Source organism: Nycticebus coucang, chromosome 20, assembly GCF_027406575.1.
Source record: "Nycticebus coucang isolate mNycCou1 chromosome 20, mNycCou1.pri, whole genome shotgun sequence".
Lineage (NCBI taxonomy): Eukaryota > Metazoa > Chordata > Mammalia > Primates > Lorisidae > Nycticebus > Nycticebus coucang.
In genome coordinates this window covers 59042770-59056817 of record NC_069799.1, presented here as the reverse complement: position 1 = coordinate 59056817, position 14048 = coordinate 59042770, and the positions used below count along the sequence as shown (strand labels likewise).

Here is a 14048-nt window from a genome sequence, read left to right as displayed (position 1 = left end):
TGGCTTCTCAATAAACTTCATAAGTCATTAGTAGAGAAAACAAGTGTGCTAAATACAGACTCCGTCTCTCCAAAGCTTGTTTTTATAGACATCATTCAATTAAACAGAACACGCCCAAAGAGACATTAAATAATCCTCCCTGTTTCACTGCTGGGGAAACTGAGGCACAGGCAGAGATGTGCACATATGTTAAGGGAAGCTGGTTGGTGTGAGGTTACTCCAAGCCCTCAGAATCCAAGTTTAGTGTTTTATCTCTTGAAATAAAATAACATGCTGAGTAACTAGTAAGAACCTTAGTCACGCCTCTACTTTAAATGGGCCCTTGGATGTTTCCACGGAATCGGGACTTCCCAAGTGCCTTTGTGGGGTTAGACAGAATCTCAGGTGGGGTATAAGAGAAGGGCTTCCTGGTGGGTCTCAGTTAGTGAGGAGGGGAAAGGATAGCAGGGTGAAACGGGGAAAGATGTTATTCCAAATTTGCTAGAGCAAAATTTTTGAAATTCTTCTTTTAAACTAGGGATTCGCTTTATTCCTATTCCTCATCGGACCAAGAACCTTGGCTTCGGCCTCTGAGAATCTCCAGCACAACTCTGCTTCCCTAGTACGTCACAATGCACTTAGGTTGCCAAAAAATGTACACACATTTAAACAAAGAACTGTATTGAAACTGTAATACTCAATATAATACCGATAACAAAATATGAATACAAGTCAACGCTGATTTCTATAATGACAAGAGGTGCTCAGAGTACAACTATATAACACCTAGATGACACGTCTTGTAATAATGTGTATACACATGTATATCTCTGGCACCCCAGTATGTATATCTGTGCTAAAACAGACATAACATCAACTTTACCATTTTAACTATCGTAAAGCATGCAGTTCCTCTGTATTAAGTCCACTCACAGTGTCATGCGACCATTACCACAGCCATCTTCTGTCTGGATAACATTTCCATCTTCCCAGACTCAAGCCTTGTGTCCATTAAGCAATCACTTCTCACCCCCTCCCCCAGTCCTGGTGATCACCGTTCTGCTTTCTGTTTTCCTACAGAAAAACTAACGTATTTAAGACATGGCTATGCTAGGATAGAGTACTTGACATATATTTTCAAGAATTTGTTGACTTAGAGAAAAAGGATTCTAACAGCTTGGAGGACTTGATGCTTGTTGGTGGATTTGGGGGTATTTTCCCTCTAAAGATTACCAAATACAATCAAGCAAACTTTTAAGCCCTGACCAGGGCTCAGGGCACTGAGATGGGGATGGTCCAGCTCTCATAAGCCTCAGCTCTTGAGATAGGAGGCCCCTGGGAATACAGGAAGACTGAGGGTTCATGGGGGAGCTGCTGGGCTGCAGAGCTGCTCCAGGAGGGAGAGGAGGAGGTGGATCACTACTGCTGTGTACCCCAGGAACCTCCTCTCCTTCCAGGTCCCTGAGGGCAGCAGAGTCTGGGCTGGCTCTGGACTAGCCCTATCAGCTGGCTCAGCTCGTGGGGAGGGCCAGAGTGCTGGCTCCTCCGTGAGGAGGTTTGCACGGTCCCTTTCCTCTGGGGATCTGAGTGTAGGTGGCTGCTCTCATGTGGTATTAGATGACAAATTAAGGCACAGGGTGGTTAAATAGCTGCTTAGGTCACACTGGGAGCTGGGCTTTGGGACCACTCATGGGACCTGGCATCTTGTTCCCCGAGGTCCCCGGGGGAGGGAGTAGGCCACTGACCGTCTATGATCAGCGAGGCCCTCTGGGTGGGTCTCTTCCCGGACTTGATGCGGTTCTCGTTGATTGCATTTTCAATCTCCTGCAGCTTCTTCAGTGCATTCAGATAAGAGGTTTTCCTTTGTTTCTTCAGTTTTTTGCTGACATTGGGGTCACTGGCGAGGCGGCGGGCAGCCTCAGTAATCTGGGACTGAATGGCAAACTCCCGTTCCAGGCGCTCCAGCTCGGCTTCCTGTGAGCGGGAGGGCCATAGCTTACTTGACTGGGAGTGCAGAGCAGGGGACACCTGTCCTCCCCACTCCCACCCCTCCCCACAGCAAGCCTGGCTCCTCCGGTGACACACATACCAGGGAGGTCAGCCATCCCAGTGTCTAACCCCAGCCCTGCCCGACCCCACCCAGTAAGAGAGCAGCCCCGCTCCTAAGATCTCTGCCTGCAGCAGACCTTGGACACAGCCACTGTCAAGACCCTGGGCTCCAGTTACTTTCCTGGCACCATCACTGAGCAGCAGCTCTCATGCCCTAGGTGTAGGGGTCACCTGGCTTTGTTTCTGAAGACCAACAGTTTGGTTTGTTCGTGAAGACAAACCCAAGCCTTCGTGGACAGTGACGGCCCATTGGTTACCACTTCCTTTCCACTCAGGCATAGGCCATGGCATTATATTGGAGCAGCGGTTTTCAACCCTATGGGTCACGACCCCTTTGTAACAATGAAAATACATCCTGCATATCAGATATTTACATTACGATTCGTCACAGTAGCAAAATTACAGTTATGAAGTAGCAAGGAAAATGATTTTATGGTTGGGGGTCACCACAACACGAGGAACCGTATTAAAGGGTCACGGCATTGGGAGGCATTAGGAAGGTTGAGAACCACTGTCTTAGAGGAACTTTCTATCATTTCTCCTTTTGGATTTGCTGCCAGGAAGCCTGCACACGTACACCTACCCAACATGTCCTCTGACTCACAAGCTGTGTCCCTCATGTTGGGGCATGTCCCCATCCCCATGTCTTTCAGAAGCTCTTTTTGGAAGCCCCAGCTGTCTTCCTCACACCTGCCCGTCCACAGATGCCCTGCTCAGGCTCCCCCGGGCCCTCCATGAGCATGATGGTTCCCTGGACAAGGGTCCCCTCCTCCTTGTGTGGCCCCCTCCCTCTGGCCAAGGCATGCAGATAAGCCAGTTGCTCCTCAGAGTCCAGGGTCTGGGAAGAATAAGGCTGTGGCTGTCAGAAAGTGTCAGAAAGAGGGGACATCCCAGGCAGCTGTCCCTGCTGAACACGCTCTCCCCTGCAGGTGTGTGCACCAGCTTGAGCCTGTATGGGTGAGGATGTGGAGGTGAATGCAGACTCCCCTCCACAAAGTATCAGCTTGTCGACTTGTCTATTTCCTCTCTTCCCTAGTGAGATCCCTCCTGTCAAAGCCAGCCCTGAAGGGCAGCCTTTAGGGTTGAGACTCTAAGCAGGGGGGGCTGTGCACTGCCGTCTCCCTAATGCAAGGCCCGCAGGCAGTACAGTCTCCACCTAGGCCCACACCTAGTTACCCCACGACTCCACATGCCGAGCAAGGCCAGGGGGACCACAGATCTCAGCCTGAGATCCACAGCCACACTAACGTGCAACAAGAAGCTGCCCCGACCCTGCAGGAGGCGGCCCTGTGTCTGCTGAGATCAGTTCAGCTTCCCACTTCGTGGCCCAGGGCACAGCTCCATCCAGGACACGTTGTCAGCCTGATTTCATTTACTGCTGGGCCTGTCAAGCCGAAGGAAGCAGGAGCCAGGAGTAGGAGGCGGCGCGGCGAAGGTTAAACGGAGCTAGTTAGGGGATGATAAACTCCTTCCTGCCTAGTCCTTCCCAGGCTGGCCGCGTTTGTTCTCTCAGAGGCAGAGGGACATTGAAATGGACTCCCGCCCAGGCTCTGGAAACAAGTGAGTCGCCAAGGGACAAAGAGTGTTCTGTGAGTCTGGGCTCCACTGAGCAGCTGTTTGGGGGCTGTTACGACAGCCCTGACCCCGGACAGTGACTCAGAGTTGAGTGGGAAACCCAGGCCAAATTCTCACTGTTTAAACTAAGACAAGCAAATGGCTGCACACCCCGTCTGTGCAAAGGGCTGGCTGCGCGTGAACAGGGGAGCAGGTGTGTTTCCAGGGCAGGGACGCAGCCTGGGCCGATCTCTCCCTTCCTGAGGCACTGTGTGGAATTGCAGCTGCTCCATGCTGCAATTCTTTTTATGAACTTAGGAGAGGTAAGTGCTGGGACCGGTGAGGTTATGTGGCTGCATATAGAATTTCCGGGAGCTAAAGTCATGCTTTACTGAAGTGTGAGACCCACTGGGTTCTGGGAAGACCAATGGGGGTGGGGGGCACTCACTAAATGGGGGGTTACTTTTTAAAGTGTGAGTGCCAGGTGTCTGTCCAGCAACAAGGGAAGCTACAGTTCCTAGGGCAGCCCGATGATTCTCCAGGTTTGAAAACACGGCCATGCCGCACTCTGGGTCTTGCCCTCCCTCACCCCACCTGTGGCTGCCTCGGCGCCCTCAGACATTTCACCTCCTCTGCAAGCAACTAACACTGGCCCTAGCACTGAGTTGTATGTTTCCATATGCTAGCTCGTTTAATCGTAGCGATAACCCAGAGAAGGAAGGGTCATGAGCTTCCTTTTATAGAAGATACCTGCCTGATTGAGCTTTAATTCTGGATGAAGCATGGCGGTGTGTCCACCAGTGTTCCAGGGCCCTGCCGCTGCAGATCTCAGGAGATTCCTGTAAGGCTGAGATTGGCCTCGGGGCACCTGGGGCCCCCTCTGAATTCACCTGCGTGCTAGCCCTACCGCAGGTGTTCTGTGAGAACGTCAGTGAACGTCAGTTTCTCCTGATCGCTCCTTTAAAAGACTAAAAGTACCCAGTACTCGTTTTTTCTATTGGCTTTGATCCTGCCCTGTTAAGCTTTCTGCTCAGGAGCATGTTAATCAGTAACTGTATTCCGAAGAAATATGGGAGGTATACCTCAAGGCCTGCAGGTATAACTGGCCTTTACTTTCTCTTGGCTGAGGCGGGATACTTATTAGCCAGCCAGGGACTCAAGCGTTTAATTGTTTTTCTTTTTGCCCTCTCCACCACCCAGTCTGAACTCTCCAGCCCCAACCACCAGTGTTCAGTTCAAAGAGGAAGAAAGCAGCTCCTGCAAACACAGACAGGCGAGGCCAGGACGGCCCAGGTGTCTTGCTCGGACCTTTGTGGGGATTTGGGCAGGCTCTGGAGTCCTGACCACAGAGGGCAGGAGCCTACACGTCCTTCCCCAGCCAAGGCCTGAGTTTTCTCTCCTCTGGGGTTGTTTTCTTCCACAGATCAGGCAATAGGCTTGGCTCTGAATGACCCAGGGCTGGGGGCCATTAAAAAGACAGATAGACACGAGTGCTCTTGGGAGTGTCCTCCCTGAGCTCCACTGAGCCACTTGTGTGAGGGCCTGTGGTGTCAGACGAGTAACTCCAACAGCAATCCAAGTGGGTGCTCGTGCAAGCAAACTAATCTGACCAGGGGATCCCCAACCAACTAGCCAGCTAGCACTCAAGGAAAGGCCAAAGGGAAAATACCAGCTTTGGGCAGAAATGAAGACATCGGTACAGAAAACCTGGAGGCCCTGACACATGGGACAAGTAAGGACAGCGAGAGAGAAAGAGCCCAACATCAAGCAACGACACACCTCTCCTTTGGGCAGGATCTTCTGTTCGTCCAGCTTGAAGGCTGTGCCTATTCTCCTCCGAACAACGGGCGGTTCCTCCCCCGGATCCAGGGGATATTCAACTGGCAGTTTGCCGGTGAGCTCCTGCACGTGGGAGAGAGCATTGAGGTGTAGGGAAGAGTGCAACGTATGCTTGCCTCCTGCAGCGCACATGCGTGTGCACACATGTCCCTCACGGCACAGACCCAGTGCCTAGATCAGAAAATCAAGCACTAGGCCTCCATAAGAGTTCATGGGCTGAAATCTCATTTCTCTAAAAATGTCTCCGAGTAGTCCTGTCTTTACAGAATAGACGTGCTTCTGACAAAGTAAACACCTGCCAATAAAATTGCCATTGGCTTTCATTAAAACTTGAAATTGTACTCACTCATTTGTGAATCTAACAGGTGTTTTCCCTGTGACAGGGGAGGTGACCCCATGCACACAAATTCTCGTGTCTCCAAACCCTGTGCTCATCCCACTGCACTGAACATTCCCTCTCAAATATCTTACTTTAAAATCTCCCTCAAATGCATTTTCTTAAGAGAGGTTGTATTTTTATGGGAAATCCCAGGAGAGTGCATGGCATGAATGCATAATTTAGAATTCTAAACAAATTCTTCCACTCTGGACAGTCACTAAAGGAAGAGGCTGCAATTAATAGACACTAAACTATATACAAATGAGAGTTTTAGTAGGCAACTGAAAATATAATTCAGATTGATGAGGTTACTAAACAGATTTGTAGTACATGTATTTTGGGCTCAAGAAATCTAATTATTGTGGGTATTGAGATTCCAGGCAACAAGCTGAGGGTCTAGGGCAGGATTTGGGATTAGAATTAGGCTCTCCGTGAAGGTGTTATATCTGAATCAAGGTCAAGTTTGAGTTAGCAGCCAATCCTCATCATGAAGGCCAGGCAGCAACTGTACGAAGTCACTTCCAGATACCAGGAATGTCTGGGGGACACAGTTCTGGGTTCTTAACCTCAAATCAATGCAGACGCTGCACAAAGATCCAGGGGTTCATTCTGACAAGGGAGAGGTCAGAAGTCTTGCCCTGGGAACATCCATTGGCCACACAGCTCTTTTTGAGGCAGCTCAGTCCTGAGTGCCCAGTAGGCAGGAAAACTCAAATTATGGGGAGTGACTGATCCCTCCTCCCCAATTGCCACAAGCTGAGTGCTGAGTGTGCTGATGCGCCACCCGCCGCCCCAACTCTCCCGGCCTCTTCCCTTCTGTGCTCCAATCACTGGGAAATGATTCCATGGACTTTTCCTTCCTTAATGCAAGCATTTCAGAGCACAATGGCCAACTATGTGAGTATTACATGCTCTGCAATTTTCTTCCTTAGCTTCTTTCTTTCTTTTTTTTAAAAAAATGTGGGTTCAAATGTCTCCAAGTAGCTATGTGTTTATTTGGCAACTTTTTTTTTTTTATAGGCTTCCCTAAATGCCTGTATATCACTAAAACAACCTATTCAGGGTATTATATTGTCAGGACTTTATTGTTTTACCTAAAAAGTTATAAAAAGGAGGGGAAAGTTGTTAAAATTCTCATAGACTTATTACTCCAAACTGTTTGTGGTTTTACGTATGTATTTGAAAAAATGAGGCTGATTTTTTTCCCCAGCTGCATGAAGAAATTTGAGTCGAGGTCTTGACTCTGCAGATACTGAATCTGATTTTGTATGGAACTTGAGCTGCATGGCCAAGAAGGACTCAAACCCAGTGTCCTTGGGGAGCCGGGTTTGGTTCTTCTCTATATTCTCCAAACACTCTATCTCATTCTGGCAGCTCCCTCCCCAGCAAAAAGCTTCTGGATTATGAACTGAGCAGAGAAATATATGTGAACAGCACAAGGTTGGCAAGAGGACTCCCCACCGTTTACTGCAGGGGAGCCAAGAGAGTAAGGTGGGAAGAGCCATTGGGCAAGCACAGGGATGTCACCTGCACCTGACTTTTTTTTTTGAGACAGAGTCTGACTATGTCGCCCTCGGTAGAGTGCCGTGGCGTCACAGCTCACAGCAACCTCTAACTCTTGGGCTTAAGTGGTTCTCTTGCCTCAGCCTCCCAAGTAGCTGGGACTAAAGGCGCCTGCCACAACGCCTGGCTATTTTTGTTTTTGTTACAGTCATCATTGTTGTTTAGCAGGTGCCGGCCGGGTTCGAACCCACCAGCCTCGGTGTACGTGGCTGGCGCCGTTCCCACTGAGCTACGGGTGCTGCCTGCACCTGACTTCTTATTGGGCCATTTCCTCCACCCAAGTTGTGTTTCTTGTTGTCAACATTATACGATGAGGGGCTTGGTTTTCCTTCTTTTGCTTTTGTTTTTCAGATGGACCGTGAGACTTCCATAACTAACACTCATCTTGCCTGGACATGTTCCTTACATTTTCGAATGTGGATTCCCTGCCAGGTTCAGGGACGAAGTTTCTTTTATTAAAAACAAAACAAGGCTTTATAAATTATTAAAGGCAGACACCAAAACTCATATGAATTTCCAATCCTTCAAGCATAGTCTTTACAAAAACGTTGCTAATATTAACAGTATCACATTCCCTGGCCAGGCTGATGGCTTTCCTAAGATTTCCAGTGGATTTGTGCTAACGTGGTTCTGCTTTGAGCAGGCTCCAGTTTAAATCAATCCAGACCATAATTAAGCCAAGTTGCAGTGTAATGTGATCGCACTCCAAGGCCCCTACTTTCATTCCTTCTGCTGCAAGGCATTATTTGGGGGAGGGGAATACTAAGTCTTTGACTTAGTTTGAAAACTGCTTCATACCTCCCATTGTGACCTGTTTACCAGCAGGGATCTCTGCAAGGTCACCTGGAGCAGTCTCCCCTGGGAGCGCTCCCTCCCCCTCTGCCCATGTGCAAGTCCGCGCACATGTGTGTTATCCACGCACACGTACTACACAGTAATGTATGCCACGTTAAAAAAATGAAGTGTCCAAACAGTGCCCACAAAGAGTCATGGAATAAACAAAAGAAGGTGGAAACGGACATTTCCATAAATATAGACAGTGGCCTTCAGCAGCCTCTACAAGATTAGCATATATACACAGCCTCCAGGAAGCATTCCTTTGCATAAAATTTAAAAATATCACTGGGCTAAGATTTCATTTTTAACAAGAAAAGGGTTAAAGAAACAACAGGTTTAAAGGAGATTGTGTATCATGTGAAATCCTGGACTGCTAATGCTTCTCAGTATGATGTACAAAGTCACATCGGAAACGTCCTCAAGAGAAACAAAAGCTACAACAATAACTCAGGTGCAAAATGTTGGGAAGAAGGTGGCAAGTCATCCTCTCCAATGAGGTGCTAGCACACGCGGAAATGCCTCATAAACTAGGGTACAAGAATAAAGGACTGCTGCTAAGACTCGTCACTTGGGATCGTATTTATTTGTAGGATTTGGCTGGCACCAGCTTTATCTGGCCGTCACGGTGTTTCATCAGTGTCCACTAATCCTGACAAAGGAGCATCAGGGGGTGTGGGTGCTTCTGACATCTGTGATTCAGGAGTCGCTCCCCGCCCAGGCAGGCTCTCTTTACTATCCCTACCTTTTCCTTCTTGTCAATAAGTTATGATCAATGATGTCACAGACAACCCAGATTGCCATAGCACAAGAAACGAGCTGCTTACAGCTTCCCGGAGACAGAGTTTCTTCAGCTCCTCCAGCCTCTGCCGCAGTGTTTCCTCCAGAGCTTCCTGCCTGGATCTCAAGGCAGCCAGCATGTCCTTCTTGGCCGACTGAGAGCTATCTGATTCCTGAGAACCTGTCAATAAACACTGGGGTTACTAGGCCAGCCGACAGGGGACCCACATCTGGACCATTAATGAATTGAACCGGAGCCCACGCTGTGGATCTGGGATTTATCTTGGGAATCAAGGGAGCATGAAATAAAACAGGTGCTCAGAGCTCCAAGAGTAGAGAGCAAATCCCAGAACTGCATGGAATTTATAGCCGGTCAGAAGGACTGGCAGGAAAATGGACACTCCTGGAAAAAAAGTTTATCTTTCTTGATTAGCTTATGATAAAATAACTCACCTACCAGTTTTAATTTCATTAGCACATTTGGTTGTTGTTTTGTTTTGTTTTTTTTTTTGGAGACAGAGTCTTACTTTGTCGCCCTGGGTGGAGTGCTGTGGCATCACAGCTCACAGCAACCTCCAACTCTTGGGCTCAAGCAATCCTTCTGCCTCAACCTCCCAAGTAGCTGGAACTACAGGCGTCTGCCATAACACCCAGCTAGTTTTTCTATTTTTTTAGTAGAGATAGGGCTTCACTTTTGTTCAGACTGGTCTTGAACTCCTGAGCTCAATCTATCTACTCACCTTGGCCTCCCAGAGTGCTAGGACTACAGGTGCAATCCACTGTGCCCAGCCTCACCAGGAAATTTTAACAGACTTTATACAACATGGAGGGTAAAGAAAGGTCAGGTCAGTCATTTTAATATGTGTTTTTAATGTTCTTTTGTCCATTTAAGAATGCTTATTTTTGGGCGGCGCCTGTGGCTCAGTGAGTAGGGCGCCGGCCCCATATGCCGAGGGTGGCGGGTTCAAGCCCAGCCCCGGCCAAACTGCAACAAAAAATAGCCGGGCGTTGTGGCGGGCGCCTGTAGTCCCAGCTGCTTGGGAGGCTGAGGCAAGAGAATCGCGTAAGCCCAAGAGTTAGAGGTTGCTGTGAGCCGTGCGACGCCACGGCACTCTACCCGAGGGCGGTACAGCGAAAAAAAAAAAAAAAGAATGCTTATTTTTTTTCTTTTATGCTTAGTGCAAAGATAATGCATGTTTATCATAAAAGTGTTGAAAATGTAGACAGGTATAAAAATAGTACCTACCCCAGTCACCTAGAGATAACCACTACTTTACATTTTCTTTTAAACCTTTATTCTAAGCACATATCTTTAAACAATAGAATTAGAATTTTATTGTCTTTTTAAACTTCCTATTGTATCGTAAACAAACTCCTGCTAATAAGAATTACACATATTTTTACATGCTTTCCTGGGTAAAGGATCTGCATGATGATTCAAACAGCAGAAATCAAACAAAAGGAAAATAAGCTGAAATGCCAACTGGAGGAATGTAGTAGAGACCAAAACAATAATGTCTGGGCCTAAATGTTTGGAATCTGAAACAGGTTTCCTGCAGTGAAGCCATTATAGTTTTTCTACCTTGATGGATTAGAAAAGGTGCATTGACTCCCTAGAAAAGGAAAAGCTGATGATCACTTTTCTTTCCATGCCCATGGTGAGCAGAACTATTTAGAAGTAGGTAAGTGTTATTGAGTATGCGTTCAAGGGCCTCACACCATGCCACAAATAACCTCAAATACCGAGAGAGTAATCTAATCAAAGATGCGCAAGATCTCAACCATGAAAATTATCACACTCTGCTGAGAAAAATTAAAGACCCACATAAATAGAGGCAATACTGTGGTCATGGATCAGAAGCTTGACGTTGTAAGGATATCCACTCTCCACGAATTAAACACTAAAGTCAATGCAATTCCAATAAAAATCCCAGCAGGATTTTTTTTTTTTTTTTTTTGGAGGGGAGGAATTATATTTCCATATGAAACAACTGAATTTTTGGATTATTTGGTAAACAGAGATTTAAGAATAATCCAGTTGGAATTCCAAGAATCATGGTTCTGTTTCTTTCCATGGTAAGGAAAACATCTCAGCATTATAAAGCTTGAAAGAACTTGTGTGCCTTTGGATCCAACAGCTCCATTATCCTTAAGTTGGCCCCATAAATATACTATTCCACTATTTTATTTCAAATCTCTGAGTAGGAAACCTCATCTTCCCTCATTTACCATGCACCCAGGCTCTTGTAACCCTAATAGCCAAGAACGCTGAATGCCTTAAATACATTTTGACTCTGACTTGGGCTTTGTTCTTTCCTTCCCTCACCCTATTTGAACTCGAAATAGAGAATATATTTACCACTGTAAGAATATTCTATCTTTACGCCTCCACAGCAGTTAACAAATATTCATTTGAATGAAGACGTAAATGTTGTCGATTATAAACTTGGATGCTATGATTAAGGTAGATCTCATCTTGGTAAATCTGGTGCTGTAAGTAGTTCCTTAATAGAAACTACCTTCCAAACTTTGAGCCATGCTGGTAGCTGCTTCCTGGATTTTGACATGCTTAAGTTGCAGATTTCCAAATTGAATAGCAAACTTGAATGAAAACTTGATCCTTATGAAGAGACTCCAGGGCTCCTGGTTCACATACACTAAATCTGTCATATTCATGCAACACTTTGCTGAATGTTATTGCAGCTTCCCCTTTTTGAGATGGTATTTTATTGTGTTTTTTTCTACCTGCATAAGTCAATGACCTTGGGTTTACTGGTCTATAAGGCAACATGGCCAAATCAGTTTGAATCCTAATCTAATTCTCTTAGTAATAGACACCAATCATATGTGAGGACACAAGAAAATTTAATGAGGTATACTCTCTATTTCATCACTGAAAGAATTAATAAGAATGTAAAACAAAACTAGAAGGAAGTAAGACTTTAGATTTAAAAAACAGGCCTGGGGAAACTCAGGTCCAAGAAGATTAAAGGATTTCTAGCTCAAGTGAAAAAATTCATTGTTTTCCCTTTCACCCTCACCTAACCTCGCGATAGGAAATGATGATTTATTAGGTCAATTCTAAGAATTAATGATGTTCAAGAATGGCAAAAATCACAACAATATTAAACTCTGAGAGCGTGACTGGGTCTCTAGTTATGGGATTAATTAAGAACTGACCTTGAGGTACAGAGCTCATTAATGCTACCTAAATTATTATGATTTATACAAATTAGCTTAAACCAAACCCACATAAGAGGCAAGAAAGTCTTGGCAGGCTGGTTGGGTCCAGAGCCCCTCTCCGTATTTGGCACCACTATTGCTGGCTGGCTCTGTTTCCTGGTGTGAGCCTGGGAGTCACTTGAAGAGGAAGATGGTACTTGGGTACTAAGTTAAATCCTTGCAAAGTCACTGAGCTAGCCTGACCTGGTCATGCAGCTTTGCACTTGAGTGGTAAGTGGACAGTGAAGTAGAAGGTAAAATAGATCTGGGTTTGAAGACGTCTAAACCATTCACTAGAGAATGGATAAGATACCAGCCTCCTTAATTCATTGGAAAGACTAAATGAAATAAAGCACGTACACATAGCACTTAGCAGTGTACCTGGAAGACGCAGACCCTCACCCTAGAGTAGATTCAGCACTAGTACGCATGTGTGTGCAAACACACACATCTCCTAGTGGAATTAAAAACAGAGAAATCATTGAAAGCATCTCCTCCTTTTTGCTTTGACCAAGGGGGTATTGGTCCAAGAGAAGAACTTCTCTGTGCAATTCAGTGTAAGACTTGAGCTCCAAAGCTCCCCTTCAAGAAGGAGCAATATAGGACCTCGTATTTTCAAAGTACATGTCTTGAGTCCCTGGGTTTCCAGACACACCTTTGGGGAGCTGTGGATGCAGGTGAGGATGGGGGGTCTGGTGGCATCTGTGCTACATTCAAGCCAGAGTAGCCCCCGCATTAATCTGTCCTGGGTGTCACACTGCACTCAGAAGAGGGTCCCTTGGCCTTTTTTTTTCTTTAAAAGAAATCTACTGTTCTCAGGCAAGGGTTCTCTGAGTTCTCACAGGAGCTGGTGTGATCTGAGCCTGTGGGCTGTCATCTGCAAAAAAGCAAACACGGCCACCATGAGGAGAGGTTAAGGCTCCCTGGTATTTACTTCCAGGAAAACACAGTGTCAGATCAGCTCTCTAGCACACACCTTGCCTCCCAGTGCTTGTTGCTCGGTAAATATCTATTGGAGTGATATTAGGTTGAAAACATAGTATTTTGTTTCTGGCTATTTGACAATCACATTTCAATCTTAACCCAAAGGATTTTCTTGGAACAGGTGCCTAATGATCTGGCCAATGGGAGGAAACAAAGACCTGAGCGTAAAGGAGACAGAAAGGCCGAGTGATTCACTTAAAGTCAGAAAGTCATTTTTAGGGGGTGCTTGGAAATTTCTGAGTGAATTTCCTGGCACTGCGGATGTTGTTGGAGACCCTGTAGATGCCGCCCTGTGTCACTGCGGGTTTTCCATTTTCCAGCTGGGGAACCCCAGACTCCAGGCCAGTGGGCAGCTGGGTGTGGAGGGATGGCAGTAAACAGGGGCTCTCTTCTGGCAAACACACAGGAAGATTTCCCACTGGGCAGATGGAGAATTTGCTTCAATTGTTCAAAAGACCCCAGGCTGGTGGGCAACTCAGCACCAGCCATGAGTGCGTGATGGGGGACATTGTCAGGAGCCAGGCAAGGCTCATCTGTCTATACACAGAGCAGGGACGACCAGCCCGCCAATTTCAGAAGACAGAAGGAAGGGAAAATTCGAAACAAACAATGATCCAAAGAAGAAAGAAATCTGTTGTCCTAGAAGTAAGGAAAGGAAATGACAATCTGTCTGTTTAGGCTTTTAGGAAAGAAAAAAAAAATAGATAAATGAAGAAGGGGCATAGTCCCAGCAGCTGTGTAAAAGCTATAGGGAAAAGTTTTGGCGGACACTCCAGGAATAAGTAAGAGGAAAAGGTTTGAACTT

The 14048-nt window shown here is 46.4% G+C and overlaps 1 protein-coding gene across 9 annotated transcripts in view; it reads right to left on the bottom strand.

The window, feature by feature from the left end:
- Window positions 1-14048, bottom strand: part of FRMD4A (FERM domain containing 4A) — a 607160-nt gene that overhangs the window by 20184 nt on the left and 572928 nt on the right. For all 9 annotated transcript variants that reach the window (XM_053572753.1, XM_053572754.1, XM_053572751.1 and 6 more), the window contains 3 exons: window positions 9085-9218; window positions 5422-5544; window positions 1725-1953 (listed from right to left, as the gene is read on the bottom strand). In XM_053572753.1, coding sequence (XP_053428728.1) covers window positions 1725-1953; window positions 5422-5544; window positions 9085-9218 — 486 coding nt within the window. The remainder of the gene's footprint in view (window positions 1-1724; window positions 1954-5421; window positions 5545-9084; window positions 9219-14048) is intronic.